The sequence below is a fragment of the Anguilla rostrata genome, chromosome 15 (genome assembly GCF_018555375.3).
Source record: "Anguilla rostrata isolate EN2019 chromosome 15, ASM1855537v3, whole genome shotgun sequence".
NCBI classification, from domain to species: domain Eukaryota; kingdom Metazoa; phylum Chordata; class Actinopteri; order Anguilliformes; family Anguillidae; genus Anguilla; species Anguilla rostrata.
In genome coordinates, this window is record NC_057947.1 from 28,173,878 (window position 1) to 28,201,774 (window position 27,897).

Consider the following 27,897-nt stretch of genomic DNA (forward strand, 5'->3'; position numbering starts at 1 on the left):
TTTTATCCTAACATTATTGTACAGTGAAAATTGATGATTACACATGGGAATCTGTCTTGGAAAACACAGCATATTTTAACTAAGTAATAAAGGCATATACCTAGTCAAACAATCTGACATGAAATGCATACGGTGCCTCTTTTAAATGGAAATTTGGGAACAACATATCCTGCAATTGTGGTGCTTGCAATTTGTCCATATGTTCTAAACCTTTCTGGTTGCTTTGAAAATGTGGGGGAGAAATCCGTGCCCTGTTATTCACACCTCTATGCTGCTACTCGGCAGCAGATTTTTAGGATACTCCTGTCAGTTTTTTAAAACTGTATTCCACCAGACAGGCAATATCAAAACAGTAATATTAGAGAAGCAGAATCTCACAGTGGCTCTGGTAAAAGCAGGGAGGAGGTTCATGAACATTCAAGGTCAGTAGCTTGTGTTGCACCAGAAATGTCTGAAAGGTGCATTGCCTACAGTGTGCAGTCGATAGTACAGAACTACAAAGTCTAGCCCAGTCAGATGAAGAAAATCGACCGCGCTCTGCACCTCAGGAGTGAAACATACCGGACTGATGCTTTAGCCGTGTCCATCTCATACTCTTGAACTTTGTGAGATCAACTTTCTGAGCCCCTTTTCATGAGTGGACTACAGGAAACCATCTGCTTACTGTGCAGCTCACCTGTATGTGACTTCACCGGAGAAAGCAGTTCTCTCTCTCTCTCTGCCTAATCCACACAATGCAGCCCTCGGTGTACCAAAAACTGTGTATTGTAGAGCCCCACTCACTCAAATCTCAATTTTAAAGAGTCCTCTTCCTCGTGCAAACTCCACTTTGTAAAGTCATCTTCCTTGAGACAACTCCAATTTATGAAGTCCTCTTCCTCATGAGAACCCCACTTTATGAAGTCCTTTTGCCTGTGAAAAGCCCACTCTTTAGACTCCTCTTCCTCATGCAAAGTCCTCTCATTCCTGGGCCACGGGACGTGCAGACTGTTTTCTCTGTGTGACACAATGAGGAGAGCGCTGCTTTATCTTCTGCTCACAGTGGCTTTGGGGCTATATTAATAATCTGTGGAATGCATTCGTACCAATCAGCCCTGTGACTGCACACACACATGCACGCACACACACACACACACACACACGCACAGACACACATTCAGTCCTCTGTATGTACATTTTAACACACTGCAGACTACACACTTTCAATGCGGTGTGTTTTTTTGGGCTGCGCACTTTGTGTGTGTGAGGAGGGAGTTGTGTCTAAAAAGACAGACAGACTCTTGCAGACTTCAGGATTTATTCAGGACACGTGAAAGTTCATCCACCACATCAAAGTGCTCAGATCAGAATAGAGAAGGTAAGAGACAGGTTGTATTTGAAAACTTCACAAAATTATACACAGCTCCTGACAGAACACCACTGTCCGGTTTTTGGACAATGCATGAGAGTGGTGCCGGCTGGCGGCTTTGAGACTTCTGGTCTGGTGTTGGGGGTGAAGGCATGTTTGTAGAAGAGAGCCACCATAATTTTTGGAATGTGGAGGGGGGGGGGGGGGGTGGCGGTGGGATTATGGAATTGATGGGAATGAACATTGCTGAGAGAATGGTGTTGACGGGATCTTTAGGAATGAGGTTTTGCTGCTGGGTCTGTCAGGGCAGTTAGAAACATGTTTGAAAAACCCCACACAGATTAAGGCACTAGTGCAAGATTCTTGATACAGGCCTCTTGGTACTACGCTGTTGTGTATGGACCAGCCACCTGGCCTGGGAACAAATCCAGACTGTGCCAGTGCCGACCGTGGCCAGGAGCTCCACAGGGCGACACGCAATTGGCATGGGATGGAAGTGGTCAGGGTTCCATGTTCATCGCTATCTAATGACCCCTGCTGGTCTATGGTGCACCTGTGACCTGCAGTTAAAACAGCATTGGAAAGGTGTTCCTCCAACACCTTGCGACACCACGCGTTTCGGAGAAGAACTGTGGACGTCCACACTCTCCCGATTCGGCAGTGGGGTTTGCGCATGAACGCGGCTGCAGTTGCTGGTAACTGTACATTCCAAATTTTGGTGGGAATCTGATATACTCAGCCTCACTTTGGGCACCAAATTTATTCTTTAAAAAAATCCCAATACAGCAGACCTGCAAAATGTGCATACACTCTTAGAAAGCGCTGATCCCATAAATAGTCTCATCCTTTTTTTTTTTCGCACGTTCACTGGCACTGGATGAGATTAGTTGGATTAGCTGGTGTCATATCTGGGCTTTAGGGGCAGAATCTGTCTGGGGCAGAAAAGCACTAAGAGCCTAAGAGCCTGGGGTAAAACACGACAGGCACACAACATAACAGCTTCACTGGAGACTGGAATACCGTTCACAGTTCACGTCATTTAAAACTGTACATCTTGACAGACCAACACAAAGCAATTTTTTTAGCCTACCAACACAGTTGCAATATATACAATGCGAACACAGTGACTCTATCTCAGATTCAAAAAACAGCTTATCTGTCTCAAGTGTGGGAAGGGAGTTTTTTTGATCTGAAATGGATGCCGACGCAAGGATTTTGCGTCAAATTCAGAATCTAAGGCAGCAGTCTTAAAAGCACATGAAAGCACAAACCAAAATAAGAGAATCTATTTGTCAGTGTTGTTCAAGTCCACAGCTGCAAAACTCCCAAGATTACTAGTAGCACTACATGTGTTTTCATTCTGTCTGGAATGCATACGCTACACCTTCACACACACACCAAACACATAAACACCGCACACACACATGCACACACGTGCACATACACACCACAAACACACCACACACATACACCACATACACACCACACACACATACGCACGTGCACTCGCACACAAACTGTACACGTACACACACACACACTTGCACGCGTGCAAATGCACGTACGCGCGCACGTACACGCATGCACGAACACACACAAACGTATGCACGCACACATATGCACACACACACACACACACACACACACAGACACTCTTCAGCTACATGAAACCTGCTTCTGTCCAGCATGTTTAAATGCATTAAGCAAATTAGAATGATTGGAACAGCAGATCCATCTCCCCGATAAAGGAACGTGTCCTCCCAAGTTTATCACATGTCCTCTGCTGCCTTTCCGATTGGAACAGTCCATCCTCCGTCTTTCTCGGGGTGTGATGCCTTAATTTCTTTCCAGAGTCCGCCCCCCCCACCCGCTTTGAAGCAAACTCAAATGTCACACTTTCCCAGTTGTCCTTGGCTTGGATGTGGAATGATGAAATAAGACTAAAAACCCTGTTTTACATTAAAAGAAGCAAGTCCGCCTCGGCTCTGACCCTGGAGAACAGTCACACAGGTCTCTGTGATTCCTCCTAGCGCCGATTCACAGCTGGTCACACTTCTACTGGCCAGCATCAATTTCAGATCAGCCACATTCTGCCTCCTACAGTGCAGTCAACTCTGCAAACTGCGAAGGCGAAGTCTTGTTTGAGCTGTCGTGACACTTATGGCCAGTAGGGGGCAGTGTGAGTGAGAACTTTCCATTTTCAGCACTTATTGTCTACATGCTGACATCTGAGGATCATATGAGGATGCGTTCTATATATATATACGCACACCTATGTAAAAACACAAGCATAGAAAGCAGGTCGTTTTTTTTTTGTTTGTTGTCAAAATGGTCACGCATGTTCACCATCTTGTGTCTTGGACTGCACCAGTCTGGCGCGATTAAAAAGAGGTAGAATTGGGGGGTGCTCCAAATTGGCTCACAATTCAACCGCGAGTTGCTCCCAAAGGCTACCATGGACAGTGGACTTTTATTCCAATAACAAGAGCAAGGAATGCAAGGAGTGTGTGCGTGTGTGTGTGTGTGTGTGTGCGTGTGTGTGTCTATAAACAATATGAAAGCAATAAAACGAGAGGAAATGACACTATAATCTCAGGTGTACCTTTGCAGGAATAAAAAATGGAACTGCTTTTAGCAATACCATGAAGACAGTGACAGTGAACTTAAACTGGGGTCTCAGCATCACCCACAGTCACAGTTTGTGGGTGATGCAAACATTAGCCTTTCAGGTTAAATGCAGAGCACCTAAGTTACAGTATTCAGTTATATGCTGCTGTATTTTTGTGTAAAATTAACAAACAAGATCACCCCATCACCCCAGCAACTGGAGACCTAGAGAAACAGAACTACAACAAGGCAAGACGAGCCGCAGAGCAAACTAATCTCTTACCCTGAACAGAATGATGGTGGTTAGCAGCAGTAGAGATCAGTGTACTGCATTAAGGCTGACAGAAAGTGCCTTAGCTCTTTCCGTAAGTGTGCAGAAGAATGTGCCCGCAGTCAGTGTTGCCATAATTTGGCAAATTTTAAAAAGGAAAGGAGACACAAAAATCTAGGATATTGCCCCTGAGACAACCCCATCTGTGCATCTCTTGCAGCAGCGTCGCGAAAACCAGAACATCGCTCAAGATGTCAACGGGCTCCAGATCTCACTGAGAAAAACAACCAGAGATAATGGAACTAATTACTGGTGTGTGCGCGTGTGTGTGTGTGTGTGCGTGTTTGTATCTGTGTGTGTGTGTGTGTGTTTGTGTGTGTATGTGCATGTGCATGCTTGCGTGTGTGCGTTTGTGTGTGTTTGTGTGTGCATGTGTGCGTGTGTGCACGTGTGTGTGTGTGTGAGTGTGTGTGTGTGTGTGTGTGTGTGTGTGTGCTTAAATATGTGTGCTCAGGGCTCAGCCCCCTCAGTCACAGCTGGCAGTGAGGGGGCAGGTATCTGACTCTGCTCTGAGCACAGCGCCTCCTCCTGTCCATCTCCCTGCGCTGCGGCCACATCCACAGGCCGGTCCCTCAGATGCTTCAGGTCCTCCATGGTAGTGTAACAGCCCCCCACCTGTCCCCCCGGGGGCCCCGCGGTACCCCCCGTGCTGACCGGCGTCACGTCCTCCGCCAGCGCCCTCTGCTGGGCCTTGTCCATGACCAGCTGGCCCCTCTCCTCGGCCCCGCCCTTCTCCGTGCCGTCTTTCAGCTGCGTGAGGGGCGTGGCTCCGACGTGGGCGGGCCTGCAGGGCACCAGCTGGACAGCCCCGCTCGTGTTGACCCCGTTCACGCAGGTGTAGAAGTCCATGGCCTGGGCGGGGCCCGGGGCCACGGCGTAGCCGCGAGGGTCCGCGCAGGGCCACGGCCAGGCGGAGCTCTCCACGGGCGGGACCCCCAGGGCCTGGGACGGGACCTCGCAGTACGGGGACGAGCCCTGCTGCACCTGCTGGTTCGCTGGAATGGCGGCCGGCTGGGCGTCGGGAGCGAACTGACCGACCTTCTCGGACACTTTCGCCAGAGGGCTCCCCTTCAGGGACTGGCCCTCATCCGTGGTCACGTGGAGCCAGCTTTCTGCGCAGTACTGCGGGGGGCTGTAGCCATGGAACGATTTGAAGAGACGGGTTATCTCATCCATCCTCCCATTCTGTGAAACAGAGATAATAACAGTGATATTAATAAAAATATGCGAAAGGTAACAGATAACCGACACCGCTGAGAGAGATAATATTCATAATTACGACACGCAGAATAATACGTAGAAATAGTCTTGCGCTGTTTTGGTTCCTACACCATTTTGGACATGGGCACTCATTGGTATGCTGATGAGTGTGTATGTAAGCAGGTGTCAGGGTGCACTGATGTGTGTGTATGGGCTTGTGTGAGTGTTTGCACGCACAAAAGCGTCCACGCACACACACACACTTTTGTGTATGCGAGTGTTTGTCTAGGCCAAAGGAATGAAATGCCCAGAGAGCTGGCTCTGATGAAGAGGAAGATCGGAATGCCCAGAGAGGTGGCTCTGATGAAGAGGAAGGTTGAAAAGCCCAGAGAGATGGCTCTGATGAAGAGGAAGAGTGAAGACGGATGCTTGATATGGAGATGAGGTGGGTACCTTCAGTAGGATGGGATCGATCCCTCTGATCCGAGGTTTTGGGACTGGAGGGAGGAGAAAAGCTTTAATCCTGCAAAGAGAAGACATCAAAAACACAACCTTACTAAGCCTTTCTGTCTGCTTCCGTGACACACACACATGCACGCGCACACACACACACATGCATGCACATGCGCACACACACAGTGGCTCACAGGCAGCCACATACACACGCTGTAACACACACATGCACACACAGACACACATACAAGCACATATGAACAAACACAAATCACCATGAATTTCCCCAGCATACAGTTAAAATAGAGAACTGTCTTCTTTCTCACTGTGAGTTGTAAAAGGCACATTAATCTCTCCTATAATGAGTGTGCACACAGAAATCTATATGCTGTACACACCAGCATCTCAGTGATGTATATTTAATAAGCTGGACACTGAAGTTCAAAGTCATGAAAGATACATTTTACAGTTTTGTGTGCTCAGATCATTAAAGGCAGTTGTACTCAGGCCAAACTAAGGGTGAAGCCACACATCCTCCGACGAGATCACTTGGCATCGCCTTCTCCTCCCACAATTGGTTGCTTGTGGGCGTAATAAAATTTTTAAGTGGGGGACAATTTATACATCAGATCTGTAATCTGATTGGTTGTAACACCACGTTCCCCTTCCAGTCGCTTTGCCAGCTTGCCTCGTGTCGCCAGCTATCCCAACATGCCTTGCAGACGCGAAGAATCTGCTCTCGTTGAAAATGAATGGAGGCGATTACAAATTCGCTTCTCGTTGGAGGAGTGTGTGGCTTCATCATAGGAGTACCTTAAATATTCTTTAACTTTTAACTTCTTGTGATTTTATGCACCTTACACCTTTCCATTTAAGTTCAAAATAACAGAGCTGATTAGACTGAAGAAGTTATTAAATCTGCCAGGGAGAACAACAGATCAGGCACACCGTCAGCCTGTGGATGTGCACGCAGATGTGTGCACGTGTCCGTGTGTATTACTGTGCCCAGACCTGTTCTTGTTCACTGTGAGTTTGCTGCAGTATGCATGTTTACGCTAGGCCCAAAATATACCCTACCCTAAGTACGCAAATTCGATTTTGCCTGTTGTTGCGTTCTAAAATGCGCCACCTGAAATTATTACGAGCTGCAAGCTGGAGTGTGAAGCGTCGCAGCGAGGGGCGCTATAGCAAGCCCCAACAGGACGAAGCGGTCTTTTTCGATTTGTGCTTTCGTCTGCTCGGTCTTTCACAGCTGGCCTGGATCGCCCCCTTGAGGACTCTGGTTTATTACCTCCACAGGGACATAAGACCTCACGTTGAGTAGGTACAACCAGGCCGCGCGCTTGCGTACTTACACAGGGCATGTTTTTAGGCCTTACCGTGTGTTTCCGTATGAGTGCGATTCTGTTTTTTTTGTTGGTATGTGCGTGTACGCGCTTCCTCACCTTTTACTATGCGGTATAACCCCAAAGCCAATCATGAGGAACGCCATTATGGCAATCCCTGTCACCAGGATGATGGCCAGCATCTTGTCTGGAAGAGCAGATAAGGGTTTCAGAACTACTCAAAATGGCGGACGCTCAGAATCAGAGCAGTCCGACATCACGGCAACATCACGAGACAGCTTTCTGATGAAGCCAGACACCTGACAACACAGCTACACAATGCAAATCAGCACTCCCAGAAACGCCCTTAGGCCATAGCAACTGAACACTTAAGCAACTTAACTACACACCACAGCAACTAAACACCACAGCCATTACTCTGCATTGCTCTAGTTACTCAACTGGGATTTAGCACTGAATATACTAAACATTGTAGCTGGTGAACATCACAAGCATTTACTCATTTTAAGAATGTATTTCCTTTAAATGTATTATCAGATAAACAGATTTTCAATGGATTTTTGTCAACATTTTATATTGCCCAAAAATGTTTTTTTACAGCATAGCCTGCTATTATACCCATTATTTTTTTTTAGTGGCAAAATGATATGTAATGTAATGTAATATAATGAATGTAATGTAATGTAAAAAAAAAATGATACATTTATCCTATAAAAAGTCCATCCAAGTGACAGGATACTGACAAGGCGGGAACACACAGAAACGTGGAAGGAAGGAAGGATAGGCCATAGGGAGGGTAACTATGCTGGGAAATGGATAGCTGGTGTGGGTGTGGGTGTGGGTTGGGGGGGGGGGGCACATTTAGCCTTGGCAGAGAGACTCACTCTCAGGCTGCATACCTATGCTCTGCTGGTTCGGGATGTGGATGGTGAGGAGCTCACTCCACTTGCTCCACAGCCTGGAGTTGTGGGACTTGCAGCGCACTCTGACCACGTAGCTCCCCGGCGGCAGGTCCAGCAGCTCCAGCCGCGGCTCGCGCAGTACCCCCTTCACCTGCAGAGGGCGACACACAGACAGCGGTGCATTTTACAGGTAAACTAAAGTTCATCTTTCCATCCATCCATCCATTCGTTCATTCATTCCTTTTTTTTTTTCATTTTACAGAGCACTTTGCTGAGCACTTTTCTGCATTTTACTACATTTCTCTTTTTCTCCAGAAGGGCCTGAAACGAGAGACCCCACCTTCCAGTTGTGAGGCTCGGACTGGCGGCGGTACTGCAGCTCGAAGACGAGAGTCACCCAGCCCGAGTGCACGTCTTCGGCGTTTGGGTACAACCAGGACACCATCGCCGAGCGCCCAGCCCCCTCCTCGCTGCTGTTGGTCAGCCAGTAGGTGAGGTTGAAGGGCGGGTCTGTCTCCACTGTGGATAAATGGACCGGGAGAGATTGCTTAACCCTCTGAAAAGTCGTTTTTAGTCTTTCAAAATTCTGTGTTCAGTGTTCTTGAACTCCATTACTTTCAATTGCCAGCAGCGATTGTTATATCCGCATTAGAATGTTCAGTTAAAGAGGTAAATGGAGGGGCTCTGTCAGAGGGGGAACAGTAAAAGGGGCACATCCTCAGAAAAGGGGGATAGAAAGAGGAACAGACCATCTGGGAAGGCTAAATGAAAGACAGACAGTCAAAGTAAGACATGAAGGTGGTGAGCAGGATAAGCAGGGCAAATGTTGGTCCAGACAGACCAGAAGCCTCCATCGAAGACCATGTATGGGTGAGTGACGAGGGTTGCACAATTGTGGGAACAATTCATGAAAATTTATGAGAATTACCTGGAATTTTTGGTAATTTATGGGAATTGATAGGTTTTTGCACACTGATTGCTTTCCCCTATTTTATTCTCAATTGATGTATACACTTCAAGACAAATTAAAACAGAACTTTTGGTTAGAGCTTTGAAATTCTAAGTAAAATTTAACTTTATAACATTGCTTAAACTTTTTTTAAACATTCTTTCACTTTCGTTTTATATCATGTTACCTCTTTTACTAAAACAAAATTCCCCAGTAAAATTTTTAAATATCCCAGAAATTTCAATGGAGACAAAACAACGTTCACACTCAACACGATCACCAGCAGAGGGCAGCATTGAAGCACTAGATACTGAAAATAAGAATTTTTAAAAAAGCCAATCATTTGACAGAAATTCCACTGTGATGCCACAAACTGAAAACAGAAGCAGATGTTTGCCTTTCATGGGCTGCATTACTTAAGTCTTAACTATATATAAATATCTAATATAATTTCAATAACATGACATTCCAACCAGCAGCCCCATGGGACAGACGGGAAGGGATTAAAGGGATATATATGGAACGCCCCCCATTCCCGCTTGGAGGTCATACCGATGTCAGCCACATCCAGGCAGTGATCTTCAGATGTGTAGTTTCCATGTCTGCCGTGCGCCACCACGCTCATGCAGTAAATCTCCCACACCTGTGTGTGACGGCTGTCGAAATAGCAGCTATTGGCCCCGCCCGTCACATAGTCTGGACACTCCTTCTTGGGCCCGTTCCTGGAACACAGGAGAGGGAGAAGAGTCAGAGACAGTTTTAGCAGAGGCTGGTCAGGTGCTAGCATTAGCTGTCACGCTCCATAGAAATGAATGGTAGCAACAATGAGCCAAACTTTCATTCATTGTGAATGGCCACGCTATGGATTGTGGGTAATTTGGCTACAAAGGAGGGCTCAGCGTGTTACTGGCTGAAAATAATTAATTGTAATTAGAATTGGAAACTTAATTAAGGGCACTACTTAAGCCCTGATAACAACGATCACATTTTTTCTTCTTTAAGCTGGAAAAAAAAAACTTGCCTGCCTACATGGTGAATCGAGGCGTGGCAACTAATTAAAGCGGTTTTGACATGGTGTTCCACTTTTGGTACTGAACAATTTCACAAGAAAAAAACCACAGCATGCAGCTTCTCATTTTATTTGAGTTAGGACCTGTGCCACAAAGTGTGCAACAGATTGTAAAATTCTAAGCTAGCGCTACTGAATAGCATCATGCAGTCATCCATTGTATCCGCTCCTGCTATCATACCTTTTATCAAACAATCTCTGGCAAAGCTCATTTACTATTTTAAGGATATTGCTAAACTAATGAACACGTTTAGCACTAGCTTTCCAAGATGAGTTATCCATACTTTTGGTTTTCAAGGAAGCTATTTAATTGGGTAAATTACCTGCTTCTCTAACTCAAGCCTTGATCACACTAATAACAAAACCCAATAACGATCTTTTACTTATAGAAAACTGGAGACCAATCATTTTAATAAACAACGATGAAAAAATCTTTCCTATTTTCACTGAAAGTTTTGGTAACTTTTAAAAATGTGATTAAAAGTAGATATAGTGATTTCAAGAGCTAGTGATTTCAATACCTGTATTAAACTGCCTTTTCTTTTTTTATTAGTCACTCAAACAATGGCTCTTCATTTAGAGAAAGACACCTTTAGGGGAATCAAGATAAATAATTGAAATGCTGTAAACGTGCTGGAGATAATACAATTTTTATAAGAAATAGCTTGGAGGTCCAAAATTCAATCAGTATATTTGAATATCGAACTGCTTCCTCTGAATGTCTGTAAGGTGGATAATATTTATGAAATACCTATTAAAGAAGTTGTAACCACATATCTGAGGATTAAGATAAATGAATCAAACAAATGATTTTTTTTACATTTTATCTGATTCATGGCTAAGTGATGCATCTTTAAATGGTGAAACATTACTATCAAAAGCCAGTATATTATGACTTGTGTACACTGAACTTGCTTTAGATGTCCTACAATCAATAATTAAAGAGGTGGATATTAAAATATTTAATTTTATCTGGAGGAACAAACTCGGAAATGGATTGAGAATTGTTTTCATTGGAAAGATAAAATTTGGATTATAATTCCCAATATAGTTTTTTTGGGAAAAAAAAAAAAAAGGTTGGTATTCATTTTTTGCTGAAATGCGACTTTGATGTTGGAAAGATCCCAGCCAAATTAGCAAGTTTTCATAAACAGGTTTGTTGGATATCTAGTTTTTAGACTACCGCCTTTAAGAAGCAGGCAATGTAAATTGATCTGGCAAACTTTCTCTGTGTGGCTACAGTTACGTTATCTGTTTCCTCCTTGTCTATCTGTTCCCCCCTCCCCATTACAAACATCAAAGTAATGCGTTTGGGGAAATTAGGGACATGCTGGAAGTTGTTTAAATGTAAATAAACCTGCAGTGCCCTGAAGAGTTTCCTGTCTCTTGAAAGATTTATGACTTTGCCACCTTCCAGAAGAGATACAGGAAACTGTATCACCCAAACTGTGGACACAGAGCCCCAGCTGGCTAAAGGACACTAAAAGAAATTTAATTGAAATCATTGAGTGAAAATCTTAATGTCTATGCTGATAATGGTTGTTGAGTCCTGGTAGTTGAAATCTCCATTTTCAGAGTTAGTTTTAGTTAAAAGCAGAAACCAACGTGGTACAATTTGTTTTTGTTACATGGAAAATATAGGATATAAAGTTGAAAAAAAAATAGGAAAAAAAGGGCCACACTTTGCATACTCTTAAAGTGCAGATCACAGCTGCCAAAATGATCAATTATTTGCCTATGAAAATCCATCTTTTGTCAGCAGCAGTTGAAAAACTTCCATGTTTCTTTTTTTGAGATCTGAGCTGGGTTACCTCCAGGTCATTTTTGATCTTTTTATGAAGGGCTTAAAATCAAGAATTCTTTGATGATAATATCATAGTGCTTAGTCCTGCGTCCAAAAACGTAAGGCCAATTTAACACGGGAAATTTACTGAAGACAGTACCCGGTCTGCAACTGCACCCCAACATTTCACACCTCACCGAATCGGCGCTGCCAGGTTGACCCCCCTCCCCCCCCCCCCCCCCCAACCGTGCCCCCCTCCCTCGTGGAACTGCTTACGAATTGAGAGTTTTCTTTATCTAGTTAGTTGGATTAAGAGTGTTGGATTAAGGGTGAGAATTGGAGTTGGAGTTGGAGTCAGAGTCAGGAGGAATAAAGTAGCTCTTGGGTGCTTAATGTTTGTCACGGTGGCCATTCTGGGGTGGAAAATCTGCAGTTTGGAGGATTCCACTTTGTAACTGGGCCTGGTGTTGTGTTGTGTGGTGTTAGGTGCACGCAAGATCTTAAATTTTTGTTTTACAGCTCAATTTTACATTTTCATCTCTGGCTTTTTGAAATATTCAACTGTCTGATCTTGCAAAGAAAAAAGCAGTGGTTTGGTGTTTTCTTTCATTCATTTCTTTTGTGATAGTTACTTGCCCATATATGTAACATTTTCTTTTTTTAAAGTAGTTGAACCTCGTTTTTAGATTAGACATTAATATTTGTTGTAACTTAATACATTTCTCAATTTTAATCTTGTTGCGAGTTCTACATTTGAGAACAGTTGATCCAACAGATTGCTCTGCCTATCAACAAATTTGGTGATTTAATTTATTATTAATGTCTTTCTTGACAATTAACAAATTAAATCGACTAAGTTTATTTTACTTGTTAGATAAGTGAGGGGTTTTAACTGTTGATGCACTTGTGTTCGGCATTCAGAGTGCCGGACATTAGATGAGGGTGTTAACTGCTTGAAACCGCTGGATTCAGAAAATTAAACTTATTTTCACTTAATCCTCACTTCCCCGACAGGTTTTACTGTCTTGGTCACCTTTATATAAACGCAGTTTCTCTCTGCAAAAATGTATTATATGGAATAGTGAAGATAAAACACGAAAACAAGAATTTTTTATAAAAGTTTGTTTGAGAAACAACATTGTTTTGGTGACAGAATTGTTCAATGGTAAGAGCCATTTACTGTACTTAACTACACTGAATTCCTTCGTAAATAATAATAGAATTCATATCACTACAAGAGAATCTCATCTGTTGGGCTAGCACTGTGCATGAGCTTTCTTGCTACTCTGGACATGGCTGAATCAGTGCTGCAGTTTGATTGGTTGCTCGTCGCGTTAAGTGAGATGTAGCAGTTCAGACAACACGAGGCACCCGAGCTCGAGTGACAAGTGTCTGCCAGACGCAAGACAATCCCCCAGACACAACCCGGTTCATCTGCTCTGACGCCCTGCTGGTCCGAGGGTGTCACATTCTCCCTTACCCCACAGAGTAGGTCAGCGTGTAGGTGATGTTTTCGTTGCCACGGGAACCGTTGTCAGGGAAATGCCACCAGCAGGTGAAAGTCTCCATGTTAGGCGATCGGCAGTAGTGGATCTGAGGCCGGAGGAGCAGCGATGGGTTATCTGTAGAAATAGGGAATCGGTAACATTTTCATTCAGCCATTAGTGAATTCATAAATAAACAATTCATCAGTCTGCTCATGTATTACTGTATCTGGGGAAGCTATTCGGTCCATTAAGCTGTTTTCAGTCAGGAGCCTTCTGTGAATTGTTATGGATGCCCTCCACATTAAATGCTTTTGGAGTAATTGCATTACTTATGTCCAGGTGTACTACCAGCATAAACTGATTCCCAATAATCTGGGTGTTGGTGTGCATGTAAACGTAGCCATTGATGGTTAAAAAAAGAAAAGGAAAAAGGGTATAAACCACACCACAGCATGGGCACGCTTGGGTGAGAAGTGGACTGAGGCAGGGGTGTTGATGGAGGATCTGAGCTTGGCCAGCTTGGAGCCCAAACTTTTCACAAACCTCATGAACATGCCTCTCGGTTGCAATGCAGTAACCCAATTTTGTTCCAAAATTGAATTTGTTCCACAATTGGGCAGTGAAAAGGGCTCTTTAGACTCGGCAGCAGCACCTCGTGACAGTCAATAGACTCACAGCCACAGCACACTGGAGACAGAGATAAATAACCATTGTGGGTCCTCGTGCCCAACGCATCACCAATGGGGCGAGACCGAAAGAGCAACATTCCCCCATAATATTCCATACGAGTGCCAGTGACACCATATGTGAAGGACATCAGTCATTTCTCAAGGGATTTTCATGTGTTCCAGCTGGTCGTCTACAGAGTTGGCTTGGAACCTTCACATTCCTTGACAACAAGGCGCAATTAATATAATTAAAGTTTCACTGCATTATAAACTGCTCATCTGTGAAAGTCCAAGGGAAGGCATGCAGCCTGGTTGGCTAATCGTCTTGCCTAGTAGGTTTTGACAAGTGTTCAACACATTTTCTAAGTGTTGGTTACAAACACCTTATTGACAAATTTTAACGCCTGGGTAGCACATGTCATAGCAGTCCAGACGGTTACATGAATCCTCCATACTTTCTTTCCATTCTTTATTTAAACCTTAGAGAAGCACGTTAGAAACGAACAGTCAGGTCCAATATGTGCATGATGTGGGCTGTCCTTCCAAAAGAGGAACCGGCTACGATTGGCTGCGTCCAAGCTCGCCGTCGTCCTGCAGTCACGAGTGCTATCCTTCGCCGTGTTCTGTGTAGATTTCACATTGGATCCAAGGCTGGCTTCGTCTCCAGGGCCTCAGTGTTCCAAACAAGAGCCTCTTGTTTTCTTTTCCCTGCAGCCTTTGGACATTTTATGTGAACAAACCGAAACCAACTGCCAAGAAGGTCAGACCCAGCTTCTAAATCACAAGGGGATTTAATCAGATTGCGCCTATCCGACGACTACCTCCCACATTATTGCTACTGCCTGCTCTTTCATCAGTCTGCCGTCCATCCGGTCGTCCTTTGACTGTTTCGCAATTTCAGTCGTGTCCTTAGCAATGGAACCCAGAATCCCGCCCTAACCCTCCCCACAGCGGCCTAAAACCGCGGGGGACGTGCTGGGAAACAGCAGCCGTGATGGATCCAAAGAACAGTAAGATCAGCCGATACTGTAACTGCCTCTGCACACCGCCTGAGACGCTGTTCCTGTTGCACTGCAGCTCTCTTGGGGCCCTTGACCTTTGTGCCGCCCTCATGTTCTGTATGTTTGGAAATGAATGTGTGAGCACCACTTGCCTTGTTCCCTGCGGTGTGACGCCCCCCAGATTTGTAAGGTGGCCCGTTCAGTGGTTTGAACGTGAGAGCGTGTTGTGTTCTGGCCGTGTGAGGCGACTTCCACCACCAGAGCAAACAGGAACAGAGACCACAGCATCCCTAAAACTGGGGGGGAAAAAACAAGTTAACTTCACACTCTGTTCTCCTTTTCCTTCTACCATTTCCTGTCTCTCTCTTTCTCTTTCTCTTTCTTTCTCCCCCCCCCCCCTCCCTCTCTCTAGGAGCTTTGTGGGCATGACAAATTGGATTGCATTCTCAGTACAAAAAAGAGTTGAGAACTTTGAGAGAGTACAAATTCAGCAGAGCAAATATAAATTCAGCAAACCCCCCCCCTTCTCCTCAATTCCAATCCCACCCACAATTCATCTGAACTGAAGCAGCCTTTGATCCTCTCTAGTGCTGGTCCAGAACAGATCCCATTTGTTCAGTGAGGCTGTGGCAGCTAATCACATGACAGGCAGCCAGGTTCACCATTAGCTCAGAACCTGCTAGCACAGTGGTCTCCAACCCGGGTCCTGGAGAGCTACAGGGTCTGCTGGCTTTCATAGTGACTCTGCACTTCATGAATCAATTAGAGCAGGCGATTACACAGTTAACTCAACTCACCTGGTGTCTTGAGTCTCAATTGGGTGCTGATTTTAAGGTGAAAACAAAAACCAGCAGACCCTGTAGCTCTCCAGGACCACGGTTGGAGACCACTGTGCTAGCAGCATGAGAGGATTTATTACTTATTGCATCAAAGCATTTTCACTGCAATAGCAGTACCCACACCCTTCCGTTGCTGCAGATTAACTGAGGTTATTGCAGTTACCAATATATTCAATATCACAGTAACTCCATTTAAACCCTGGCACCTGGGCTGCTGGGTAGCGCACTAGGTAAAAGCGCCACTTGCACGAGCGAGCACCACGGTCTCGGGTCAGATCTTGGATCAGACTGTGGCCTGCAGCCCCACAGGAGCAGGGCATATTTGGCTTTGCGTCTTTCAGGGTACAAGGGTGGTGTACAGTCTGTAGGAAGGTATACTGTATAGCGTCCATTGCTCCTGCTGGCCGGTTTGCACTCTGTGCTCGTGTATGATTGGGTGTTCTCCTCCGCCCCTGCCCTGCGCATGCACCTGCTCGCAACTGTGCCGTGAAAAGAAGCGGTGTGCGTCAGCCCCATGTTTCGGAGGAGAACCGCAGTTTGCCTTCGCTCTCCCAAGCGGGTATCCGGGGCCGTGTACGGGCACGCTTGTGCATACAGTAGTTCACAAATTGGACATTCCAGATTTGGGTGGAATTGGATATGACAAATTTAACAAAAGAAAATTATACATAAAAACCATGGTAGCATCATGGTTTTCCTGTAGTTGTAATTGGTAAAATACAGAATTTGTAGTGGAAAATCCAGGTTCAGAAAGTCGAAATCCTCCCCAGTATTTTGTTCCAATCACCTGGATTTGCTATTTAGCCCAATTCTTCAGCCGGGGGGTAGAACTAATTAGTGACATCAGCTGGCTGAGTTTATGGATGGAAGCAACATATGGAACTTTTACACTAAGACCCTTGGACTTTCCACCTCTGGTTACTGTCCATAGATATATGTTTATGCAAAACTGGTTACACATTAAACATTAACAGACTAGCTTAATAAAACGGAAGTTACTTTCTCAGTAACTTTCTCAGCTGTTCTTGCAAAGCCAGTAGGCCATCAGAAACCTATCTAAAATATTTATTTATTTAACCATTATTAATCAGGCAGATCAATTAAGAGCAAATTACAAAGACAAAAACAACTTGGCAAGAGGCAGACAGCCTCTTTAGGGCAAAAGCTTTAATCCTACAGACAAGACATCAAAAGTACTAAACTCTTCCTCTGTAACACACACACGCATACACACACACACACACACATATACACGACATGACAAAAACAATTAACAGATGGGTAAGAAGCAGGTAGCAAACACACTGCGTACAAACAGGTGACTGGCATCAGCATCAGGCAATGGAACACAATACAAAAACACACAGGTGCAGATTTGAGTCAGATTAGAATCGGGGGGGGGGGGGGGAGCTGGGTGAAACAAGCATTTAAAACATATGGCAGCAGAAACAAACATGAGCTAACCCTCTGATTAGTCATGTTACTGGCTTGCAAAACAGTTGCACGTATTAGTAAGAAAGCTGATATGAAGACAGGTTTATCCAGTTTCAGGGTTTTGTTTTTTTTGTGCAGTTCATTCCAGGTTCTGGCTGTCAGATTAACTAAAGGAGGGTACTGGCGTTGATAGCCTTTAACAGAACACGATGGGCAGAATGTAAGAAGCGGCTAGTAAGAACTGGCCACCATGTGCTATGACATGGCAAATATTCCACAGCAATTCCTTTAGAGCAGCACCTAGAACCAGAGAAAATATTTAAATCCTGTACTTTTTCATTTGGAGGATTATAAATTTTGGTACAGCATTTTAAGTCATTTGGGGGTAACCAAAGGACTGATTTCTCTGAAAAATATTATTCCATGCAGTCTACATAATATTTTATGATCATTCTAATGGAATCCAGTTCAGACAGTTTGTTTAATTTCCTCTCTCTCTCTCTCTCTCTCTCTCTTCCTCTAGTTTCTTCCATTCTTCTCTCTTCTTCTCTGTCACTCCTCTCGTCTTTTCTTCCATCATGTTCCCACCCCTTTGTCCTCTTTTCGCAAGATGAGTTCTTAACCCTTTAAGGTGTGACATAGCAAATATATGAATAGAACCTTCTCAGCTGAATCACTACTGGTAATTAGAATTAGAATTTAGAAAGAAATCATTCCAGAAAACCTACTCTTCAAAGGGTTAATGCGGTGGAACATCCAGCAAAGTCATGGGACGGGTCACAGGATAGAGATCAAAGGCACTGGGCGCAGCTCCGCTGCTGCGTGACTGGATTTGTGTTCGTTTGCGTTCACCTCACATTTAGGCTAATATTCTCGCTGATGTGGGTGAATGAGATCCCACAATAGGCTGCCGCGTCTATGGGGACGAATCTCATTGAGAACAACAACCAGAGAGGATGTGTGTGTGTGTGTGTGTGTGCGTGCGCGCGTGTGTGTGCGTGCGCGCGCGTGTGTGTGTGCATGTGTGTGTGCGTTTGTGTGTGTGTGCGTGTGTGTTTACACGTATACGCATGCGTGAATGTGTGTGTGCGTGTGTGTGCGTTTGTGTGCGCGCGCGTGTGTCTGTGTTTACACGTATACGCATGCGTGAATGTGTGTGTGTGTGTGTGTGTATTAGTAGCACATTAGTAGTTTTTATTGTACTTGCCAGTACATGCATAACTGTGCCAGTGTGAATGTACACTATAATTGGCTCCCATAGCATGATAGTCAGGTTTGCACAGGTTTGCGTTTTTGGTTACAGTGAGCACAGCTGGAATGCATGAGCCTGCAGCATGACCGCACGCACACACACAGAACGTACGTGAGCAGAGAGCATGAATGAAATGGGCCTGCCCAGTTTTCTGCCCTTAAGCGACATGACAGGACCCCATGGGGGGGAAAAAAACTAATTGTGCACAGTGTAACATTACACGTACCCTGCTTACGCTGCCAGGTTAAAACGGGGAGATTGCACCAGGAAGAGAAGTACTGTATATGCCAGTATACAGAAAATGCAAAAGTATTAGGACAGCGACACGATGTTTTGTTGTTTGGCTCTGTACTCCAACTCATTGATTTTGAAATAAAACAATTAATATGAGGTCACAGAGCAGACTGTCATCTTTAAATTTGAAGGTGTTTACAACCACATAGGGTGATCTTTGTAGGAATTCTCCAATATATAAATGTAAATAAACTCAAATTAAAGCAGACAGTCTGCCCTACAATTGCATATTCATCGGTTTGCTGTATCTCTAAACCAATGTGCTGGATTACAGAGCCAGAACAAAAAAAAAAAATATGTCACTGTCCCAATACTATCGCATTTAACTGCATATACTGCCTATATACTCTAGGCTATGGACAGTGTCCAGGCACAAATTCACAGCTGTCAGGCTGCAGGTTATATATGGTGAGTCCCATCAGTAAAATGAGCTATATCGAGAGTTAAATACATGTGTAGAGTTCTTCGCCCGTTTCTCTGATGGCAGGTAATAACTGCAGTTGTAAGGCAATAACAATCAGACGCCTGGGGCTCTCACAGTCCTTTTCCAAGAGGATAATATATTTGCCATTGTGTGCAGGAGAAAAGCCAATACTCCATGAATCATCACCAAGGGAGAAGCAAAATGTACCCTTAAGGGAACCCTGACAGGTAAACCAACTAAAAATCCTCCTCGGCTACTTGCGCTGAACAAAAGAAAAGCTGATGTATGTTTCGTTTTTCGGACAACGGCATCATACTTGGGCTTTTCCAAGCCTGATCCGTGTGACACAAGTAGAAAATAAAATCATTGATGTGGCCATATTCACAAACGGGTTCGTTACAGCAGTTAAAAGTGCCCCCCGACCATAAAAGAAAAACGCCACTTAAAACGTAATGCTTCTTCGTACTTTCAACCAGATCAGTTTGAAGAGTGCTCTGGAAACATTTGGTACAATAACACCTCCATCATAGCTTCAACAGAATAATAATAACATCTGACATTTCAAAAATAAACATAGACAATATAATTTCAATATAATTTACACCATTTAAATATAATTTTTATATTCTCCTGTGTTTTGCAAGAATATGCATGTGTTCTTATGCTGTTGGCTGAACTGCTTTCAATAGACAGTCTGCAGAAAATGCAGTTTGGGTTGTTTGTTTGAGTCGATATATTTGAACCAAGAGCTTTAAAAGCTTAAAAAACAGTAGAGCAACAGGCCTTTTCAACCAACAGACTTTGTACCCTATTTGAACGGGACATGACAGCAGACCATGTGCATTTGGGAATCAGAAAGAAAGGGAAGAATGAGAAAGGGTTGGACAATACTGTGGGGGTAATATTCTTAATATGAGGCAAAAGATGGAGGGGCCAAGTTCCAAACTGATTATTCTTTTCTAAGGGGATCAAGAATCTCTTAACCTTCTGAAGAGTGGGTTTTTTGTAATGCTTTTTCAAAATACATTGGCAGTGTACTGGAACTCATTTAGCAGTTGTGGTTATTACATCAGCATTAGAATGTTCAGTTAAGAATCAATGTACATCAGCGATCTGACACCATAAACCTTTCAAGAGTAGGGTTTTTTTTTTTTTTTAATTTCAAAATTTTAAGTCAGACTAACTTAATTTTTTTCAATTCCCAGTAGTGATTGTTACATCAGCACCAGAATGTTCAGTTAAGAACATTCTAAACCCATATTTGTGATCTTTCACCTTAAAGGGTTAAAGGGTTTTGAACCAGTTGTCCTTACAGGCCTTTCATTCCCCTCCCGCTCTCTCTAAACTCATCCATGCAAGCCAGTCTCTGCTGCCCCCTCGAAAAAGGTCCTGGTCCAATCAGCATTCAGCTCTGCTTTCAGGACATTCAGGCATTCCCCAAAGCACCTCTTAAAGCATCATTCATCAGTGCCAAACACAAAAAGCTTTACTTTGCATCCTGTAGTCATTCTTCCCTGCTCCTCCTCGAGCCCCTGCTATCTGCCGTCTTACATTGGCCAATTTTCCAGAATTCCGAGTGCATTTGGATGAGTGTTTAATTACACTAGACAAAGCGAATGGCTTCTCATTTGGCCCAATCCCTTGTACTGTTCTGACAATTAATGTGACCAGGATGTCACCCTAGCCGTATATTTTGTACAAAGTAAAGAACTAATACCTGCATGGGGTGCCCTAAGGTTAACTATTTCCGCATTAACAGAAAAACAAGCACTTCTAAATAGGCACATATAGTCTTTATAAGAAGCATGTCTTCCCCTTATTATTGCCCTTAACTATGTTCCACATAACTGTCTATTATGATAAAGGTACGTCTTCTTCATTTTAAAGGCTCCTCGCTTGTAGATCCAAAACATGACCGCACAGCAATAAAATATACGAACCCACTGGTTAGTGTTCAGCAAATTTGTTTTTATAGCTCCTGTTTACGATAACACTCACGTCAGTGTGAAGGGATTGTATACTCGCATCACCAGTATTGCATAATAGATAATTGCAATATATATATATAGGAAGCTGTTGGTCATATATATATAAAATTGATTATTTTCTATGGCAGCATGCTCAAGCTCAGATAATATATATTTGGCTCCAGGTTTACAGGTAATTTTATGTTCATCAAGTGCACTTGCAGCAGCACTTAGTAAGGCCTAGTTAGTAGCAAATGCAAACAGTGAACACGTTGTTATATGCTGTGATAAAACCCAAATGACTGTTTTAAAATTAGACCATTAAACTAATGACAATAAAGTGAAATCGTGAGCACAGTAAAATACGGTGTCTTACCTCAGTAATGATGTGCAATCATATACAACATAATCCTCAAATATAGCAAATACCAATACTTCATTATTTTAAAGCACAATCCAATTCTTTCTTCTTGACTAGCATCCAGTACCAGCTCCACACACCTACACCAGCTCTTCCAAGTACATCTACAACACGGTCTGTGAGAAATAACCCAATAATAATAAACACCCATTTTGGATTTCTGCTAACTGAAGTCAGCTTGTCCACTAAGCTAACAGACCGTCTGTGTTTAACCTCCTGAGGTATAGGAGATGTCAATCTGTAATTGGGGTAAAGGGCATAACAAAGGATGGCCCGGAAGAGAGTTGTAATCCTTAGAACAGCATAATAAATAACTTTCATAAAAATAAAAAATACTGTTAATATTGCAGATGAGTGTCGAAACAAAGCTACCATGTGATTATGAACAAAGCTACGACAACAGTTCTAGACTAACAGAATTCAAGCCTGAAACAAAATATTCAGGACATCTTGGTTTGTTGCTGCATTGTCCCGACTTCAACTAATGGTTTGTTAATCTTTTTTTTTTTTAATGAATTAATTCACAAACTGGTCTGCATATCGCATTGATTCATAAGAGTATTTCATCAATAGGCATCCTCCTATAAGTTGCATGACCATTTTATTTAGATCCTCTCATAGCATTATATTATTAAAACTCAAATGCTGTCTCTATTAGGACTATACTTTACCCTCTAGGGACTAACTGCACTTCCAGACATCTAGGAAGATTATCAGCTCCGAAGTTTAGAAATTATTTTTTGGCAGCACAATTTAAATATGCAATACAATTCCCTCTGTGTGTGGATTATAATCCAGATTATTCAATAATGATTCATTAAAATATTTATAGAAGAGCATAAATTGTAAAAAAGGTTTGATTGCTATGCATTTAACATCCCATGCCTTGCAAACACAAGGATACTACTTTCTTCTCTGTTTTGTCTATTTTGTTTAGCTATTTTGTCTTGAACAAATAATCCTATTGCAATCAAAAGCTCTGGGTTGCCCTGCATGACAACACCTAATTCAGCTAATTCATTAATCATGGTCTTAGTAATCATGGTCTTAGAGAACTGCTTACTTCAATCACACCACAATAATCCAGACCCAGCATTCCTCAAATTACTGCTAATTACAACCTCTCAGTGATGAGTTGAGTCAGAAAAGCCCATTTATTTTGGTGAGATATTAATTTTTTTTATGCGGGAGAAAGGCATTCCAGGAAGACTTCCCTCTTGAAATGTTGTCTCATTTGATCAATTTCAATTCTTTGAATCCTGAATGAATCCTGTGTATCACATTTTGTAGCCAATTAATGGTCTGCGTCACATGAACTATGTTTTTGCACGGACATTAAAAAATAAATTAGGAATCGTCTAATCCAGATTCAAACGCATGAGATTATCAGTTCTGTGCGTGACTCTGTGACATCCCCTCTTTTGAGAATCTCAGTTTCAGTATCTAAATACTTGAAGGGCACTCAAGAAATGTGTGCCACAATCAGCGCAGAGAACCTGTGCAATCGCCTCAGTGTAATCTTGCCAATCCACTTTAGTTTAAATGCCCTCTGCTTTCAGGGTTTGTGGGGCAGTGAGTGTCTGCCTGGCAATCTGTGAAACAGGTGTTTTTCTCCTTCATGTTCCATTCACAGGATACATATACGCATACACACATAACATGCACACATACACACACACGCGCGCACACACGTACACAAAAAGGACAAGAAAGAAAAATACTCTACACTTTCACCGCTTCACACCAACTCAATGACCAGTTTCCAAAAAATAACTGTTAAATCTTAATCAAGGAACAGGTCATGATCATATAATCACAAAACCGTGTACTATAGTTCAGCGTTTCCCAACCGGTGTGCCGCGGCACTCTGGTGCGCCATCAGGCGAGGTCAGGCGCGCCGTGCGAAAAATCCTTTAAAAAAATTTTTAATGTTCAAATGAATTTAAAAAAACTTAAATGAACAAATCCCATTCACAAAAGCCAAAATAAATGTCATTGAAATGCATATCGCTTAATTAAAACCCCAAAAGATCATTTAGGCCTACTGTTGGCACGTCGCATCGACGTCAGTACGTCGCTTGCAGGGTGTTTATTTTTCATGCTTTCGAGAGTGGTGTGCCATGAGATTCTGTAAATTTGGAAAGTGTGCCGCGGAAGGAAAAAGGTTGGGAAACACTGCTATAGTTCACCAGACAGGTATTACTGAAGGAGACCTATCTTTCACATTTGTGAAATTAAAGCTAAACAGTACATGCAAGACTGGCATATTTTAGTGTGCCAAGCTACAGAACTTCCACACCAAAATCCATGCTAAACATGGACACGTGAGTGCTAAATAATTCTATAATAATTTTATCTATCTATCTCTTTTGCACTCCCTCTCTCTCCCCTCTACTTTCTCCCATTCTTTCCTCTCAATCCTTTCTCGCTGTCCTCTCCCCCTCTCTCCCTCTCTCTCTCACTCTCACTCTCACTGCACGTGCTTCCGAGGAATAAAAACATGATATGAAAACTTTTGCTTTGCACCAGGTGTACTTTGGCTGGCGAGGCATGTGGCGCCGGCCACATGTGGAGATACAGATAATCCCGCGAGGAAAAAGAAAGGACTGTGCCGTCAGATTGTGTACTGGGACGATAAGGGGCCGGTTTAAAGTCCTGAACCTTGAAATCGGGCAGCATTTCCCCCGTCATCACTGTCTGATAAGACTCATCTCATTTTCAGAACAGGGAAACACATTAGCATGGGGACCAATTTCCATGGCGACCCCAACCCCTGTGTGTGCGTTTTCTCCACACACACACACACACACATATATATATATATATATATATATATATATATACAGTGTGATGTTTGGTGCTGAAGAGAAGCAGTGCTGGGCTGAATAAGATACAAGGGAAGGTGAAGGATGAGTGGTTCTGTGCAGACACGCAGGTTAGGACTGCTGAGGAGCTCCAATAGAAATGCGATTCATCAAGTGAACCAACAAGACCCTGCCACCAAGCCCCCCCCCTCCTCTTTCCTGCGCACTATAAGTGTAAAGACCAGGACATCCTGTGGCCTTCTGTTACCATGGGAACCAAAATAGTATTGCAGAACACGCAGCAAGACAATTGTAATCTTTTGACAGGTAAAACTGCAGTGGCAGTAGCTAATTCAATCCTCAAAATAGCACATAGAACATCAATGCCGCTAGCCCAATTCCACCCCCCCCCCAACACCAGCAAAGTACATGCCATTGGGAAGGGACAATGGTGCAGTCAGCTGAACTGCGATAGACTAGGCAGGAAAATGGCAGCCAGACTGCTGTGGCTTGTTTTCTCCCAATCCTGAGGTCTCTCATGTGATCAGCAAGCTTGGCGCTGGTGCAGAAATATGCCCTTTTGGCATCAGGGCACTCAAAGGTCATGGTTAATTACGAACTGCAATGCATACCACTTGTAATTAACTGGTCTCTTAATAACTCTGGTGACGATAATGGCTGCAGAAAATTGAATCAAACATGAATCAGTATAATCGTAATTCGTAAAAAAAAAAAAAAAAATTTTTAAACCCTGAAGGTCATTAAAGGACAGATTACGTGTCGGGCACAACAAAATGGGTGGAAGCCCCATGAAGCCAGTCATAAATAACGCTTATCTTTTATTATCAAAGGGGCAGTAAAAGCAGGTGAGCCGCAAAATGTACGTGTTACTCTATGGTAACTCTCTGGACTTTGTTCTGTAGAACCCTTGGAGATGGCGTTACTACACTGCAACACAAATTCTTAAATTAGGATGTTCTGAAATTAGGGTGTTGGAAATCTAGATGTTTTTGATATTTAAATGTAATCAGAGTTATTAAAGATCCCATGATGCAGTGCTGTGAATGATTATTTGAACGGATTCCTCTATTATAGCACATTTTTCATACTGAATGGTTTCAGATCTTAAGACAAAACTATTAGACAAAGGGAACCTGAGTAGACATGAAACACATTTTTTAAAATTATTATTTCATTTATTTAACGAAAAAGGTTATTTATCACCCATGTGAAAATTAATGTTCTGCCTTAAACTCAATAACTGGTTACAACACCTTTAGCAGTGATAACTGCTACCAAATGCTTTGTATAATTTGATACCAATCTTTCACATCACTGTGGAGGAATTTTAGCCCACTTTGCAAAACTACTGTAATTTAGACAAATTGACGGTTCCTTCAATAATGATAAATCGTCCAGGTCCCAAGGCAGCAAAGCATCTCCACACCATCACACTACCACCATGTTTGACTGCTTGATGTTCTTACTGTGAAATGCTGTATTGCACCAGATATAATGGGACTCGGGTCATCCAAAAAGTTCCACTTTTGACTCAGCTGTACATAGAACATTATCATAAAATGTTTTGGGATCATCCAGGTGCTTTTTTCAAAAAGTGAGACAAGCATTGATTTTTCTCTTGATTCACAGTTGTTTCCACCTTGCTATTCGCCCATGAATCCCATTTTTTTCCAGTCTCTTTCTAATTGTGGAGGCATGAACACTGACCTTTGCTGAGGCTAGAGAGGCATGCAGTTTTTTTGATGTTCTTCTGGGATTTTATGTGACTTCCTGGATGAGTTGTCACTGCACCCTTTGAGAAATTTTGCCAGGCCAGCCACTCCTGGGAAGATACACCACTGTTCCAAGTGTTCTCCATTTGAAGATAATGGCTCTTACTGTGGTACGATGGAGTCCCAGAGCTTTAGAAAAGGCCTTGTAACCCTTTCCAGGTTAATATATTTCAACACCTGTTTAACTCATCTTAACAGGAATTTCCTTTTATCGTGGCATTCAATTTGTTTAATTGGGTGATTGAGTAACTAAGGGTGAAAATACTTTTTCACATGGTGTTATGGGTGTTTGATAGCTTTTTTAATTAAATAAATAAAATAATAATTTTTCAAATGTGTTTTGTGCCTACTCGGGTACCTAAAGATCTGAAAGATCTTGTCTAAAGAACTGAAACTATTCAGTGCGACATATGCAATAACAGAGGAAATCAGGAAGGGAGAAAATACTTTAGTGTTTACTCAGGTGTCTAAAGATCTGAGAGATATTGTTCTAAACTAAGATCTGAAACCTTTCAGTGGAACAAATATGCAATAATAGAGGAAATCAGGAAGGGGGTAAACACTTTTTCACGGCACTGTATAATAAATTGGCTACTTATTTTGTTTTCAAAAAGTTAGTCAATGGTGTTTTTACAAATTTAATATGTTAGATTAATTGTCTATTAATTGTCACACACACGCGCACACATATAGCCTACCCTACAGCTTATTCCTTGTTTCAGATACAGATAAGTGACATTTAATAATTGGCACAAACATACAATCACTATGGAAAGCTGTCGCCTAAGCCGTCACAAGTATAGTAGGAAAAGACTGAACAATTTACTCTTTTTCGTTTGCAGTCTGCATTCTGTTGTAAATGTTAATCATAAAAACTGAAACTTACCTTATAAATTTGTCCTTGGAATTATTTCCTAGATTTAGTTGGTAGCGATATATTTGTGCGTAAGGTAACGAGGAGTCAATCGTTTCCTGAAGACAAGCTACCAGGATCTAGGAAATGGTCTTCTCAGAGTCTCTAAGTGACGGCACGTCAATGATCCGATTTATGCTAATTCCACCAAGCAACAGTCCAAAGACAAGTGATCGTAGAAGCGACAGAATAAGTAGCAATTGGCATGTTATGCGTTATATTGTACACCAGTTCTCTTCGGACCCTCCGTCTCACGTCCTGAATGACTGTAACCTCTCTTGTGTTTGCGCGCAGCGTTGGTGTTGTTGCTCCAACGGGATTTGCTTCGCTCCACTTCGCTACACGTCTCCTCTGAATGAGAGTCAAACGCTCTGGGCGAATCTGCAAGCATATTTTTCATACGTGCTGCGCGCGGTAAAAATCTGTGTGGGTTTTTTTCTCTCTCTCTCTCGGACGCACTTCTGCCAGTCGAGTGAACAGTACCACTGTCCACTCCCGGCTTTTCATTGTGAAAGATATACTGTAGATGCTCTGTTAATATGTGGATTACACGTTACAATTTAGGCTATATGGGAGACCTGAAAGTATATTTTGCAATGTGATTAATTTGGG

The 27,897-nt window shown here is 42.9% G+C and overlaps 1 protein-coding gene and 1 long non-coding RNA gene across 3 annotated transcripts; one reads left to right on the forward strand and one right to left on the reverse strand.

Annotated features, from left to right (window-relative positions):
* Positions 1 to 1,280: 1,280 nt before the first annotated feature.
* On the reverse strand, positions 1,281 to 27,793 carry LOC135240504 (prolactin receptor-like). 2 transcript variants are annotated; one of them, XM_064310044.1, is made up of 9 exons: positions 27,259 to 27,793; positions 15,297 to 15,440; positions 13,469 to 13,610; positions 9,689 to 9,858; positions 8,528 to 8,706; positions 8,170 to 8,338; positions 7,385 to 7,472; positions 5,940 to 6,009; positions 1,281 to 5,471 (listed from the first exon to the last, which is right to left on the reverse strand). In XM_064310044.1, the coding sequence occupies exons 2-9, from the start codon at positions 15,430 to 15,432 to the stop codon at positions 4,737 to 4,739; spliced, it is 1,689 nt and encodes a 562-aa protein (XP_064166114.1). In that variant the 5' UTR covers positions 15,433 to 15,440; positions 27,259 to 27,793; the 3' UTR covers positions 1,281 to 4,736. The 2 variants fall into 2 exon arrangements, with proteins under 2 accessions (XP_064166114.1, XP_064166115.1); XM_064310045.1 differs by having other exon boundaries at positions 8,185 to 8,338; positions 27,259 to 27,790.
* LOC135240510 (uncharacterized) lies at positions 7,027 to 8,637 on the forward strand. Its single transcript, XR_010325709.1, has 3 exons — positions 7,027 to 7,259; positions 8,243 to 8,377; positions 8,503 to 8,637. It is a non-coding gene; the product is annotated as an uncharacterized LOC135240510 (long non-coding RNA).
* Positions 27,794 to 27,897: the final 104 nt, after the last annotated feature.

Excerpts from the sequence above, each read along its gene's own strand:
- LOC135240504 (XM_064310044.1), bottom strand. The coding sequence starts at position 15,432 with ATGCTGTGGTCTCTGTTCCTGTTTGCTCTGGTGGTGGAAGTCGCCTCA. Across the intron at positions 9,859-13,468 it reads ACGCTGACCTACTCTGTGGG|GAACGGGCCCAAGAAGGAGT; the intron begins GTAAGGGAGAAT and ends CCTGTGTTCCAG. Across the intron at positions 8,339-8,527 it reads CCGAGCCTCACAACTGGAAG|GTGAAGGGGGTACTGCGCGA; the intron begins GTGGGGTCTCTC and ends CGCCCTCTGCAG.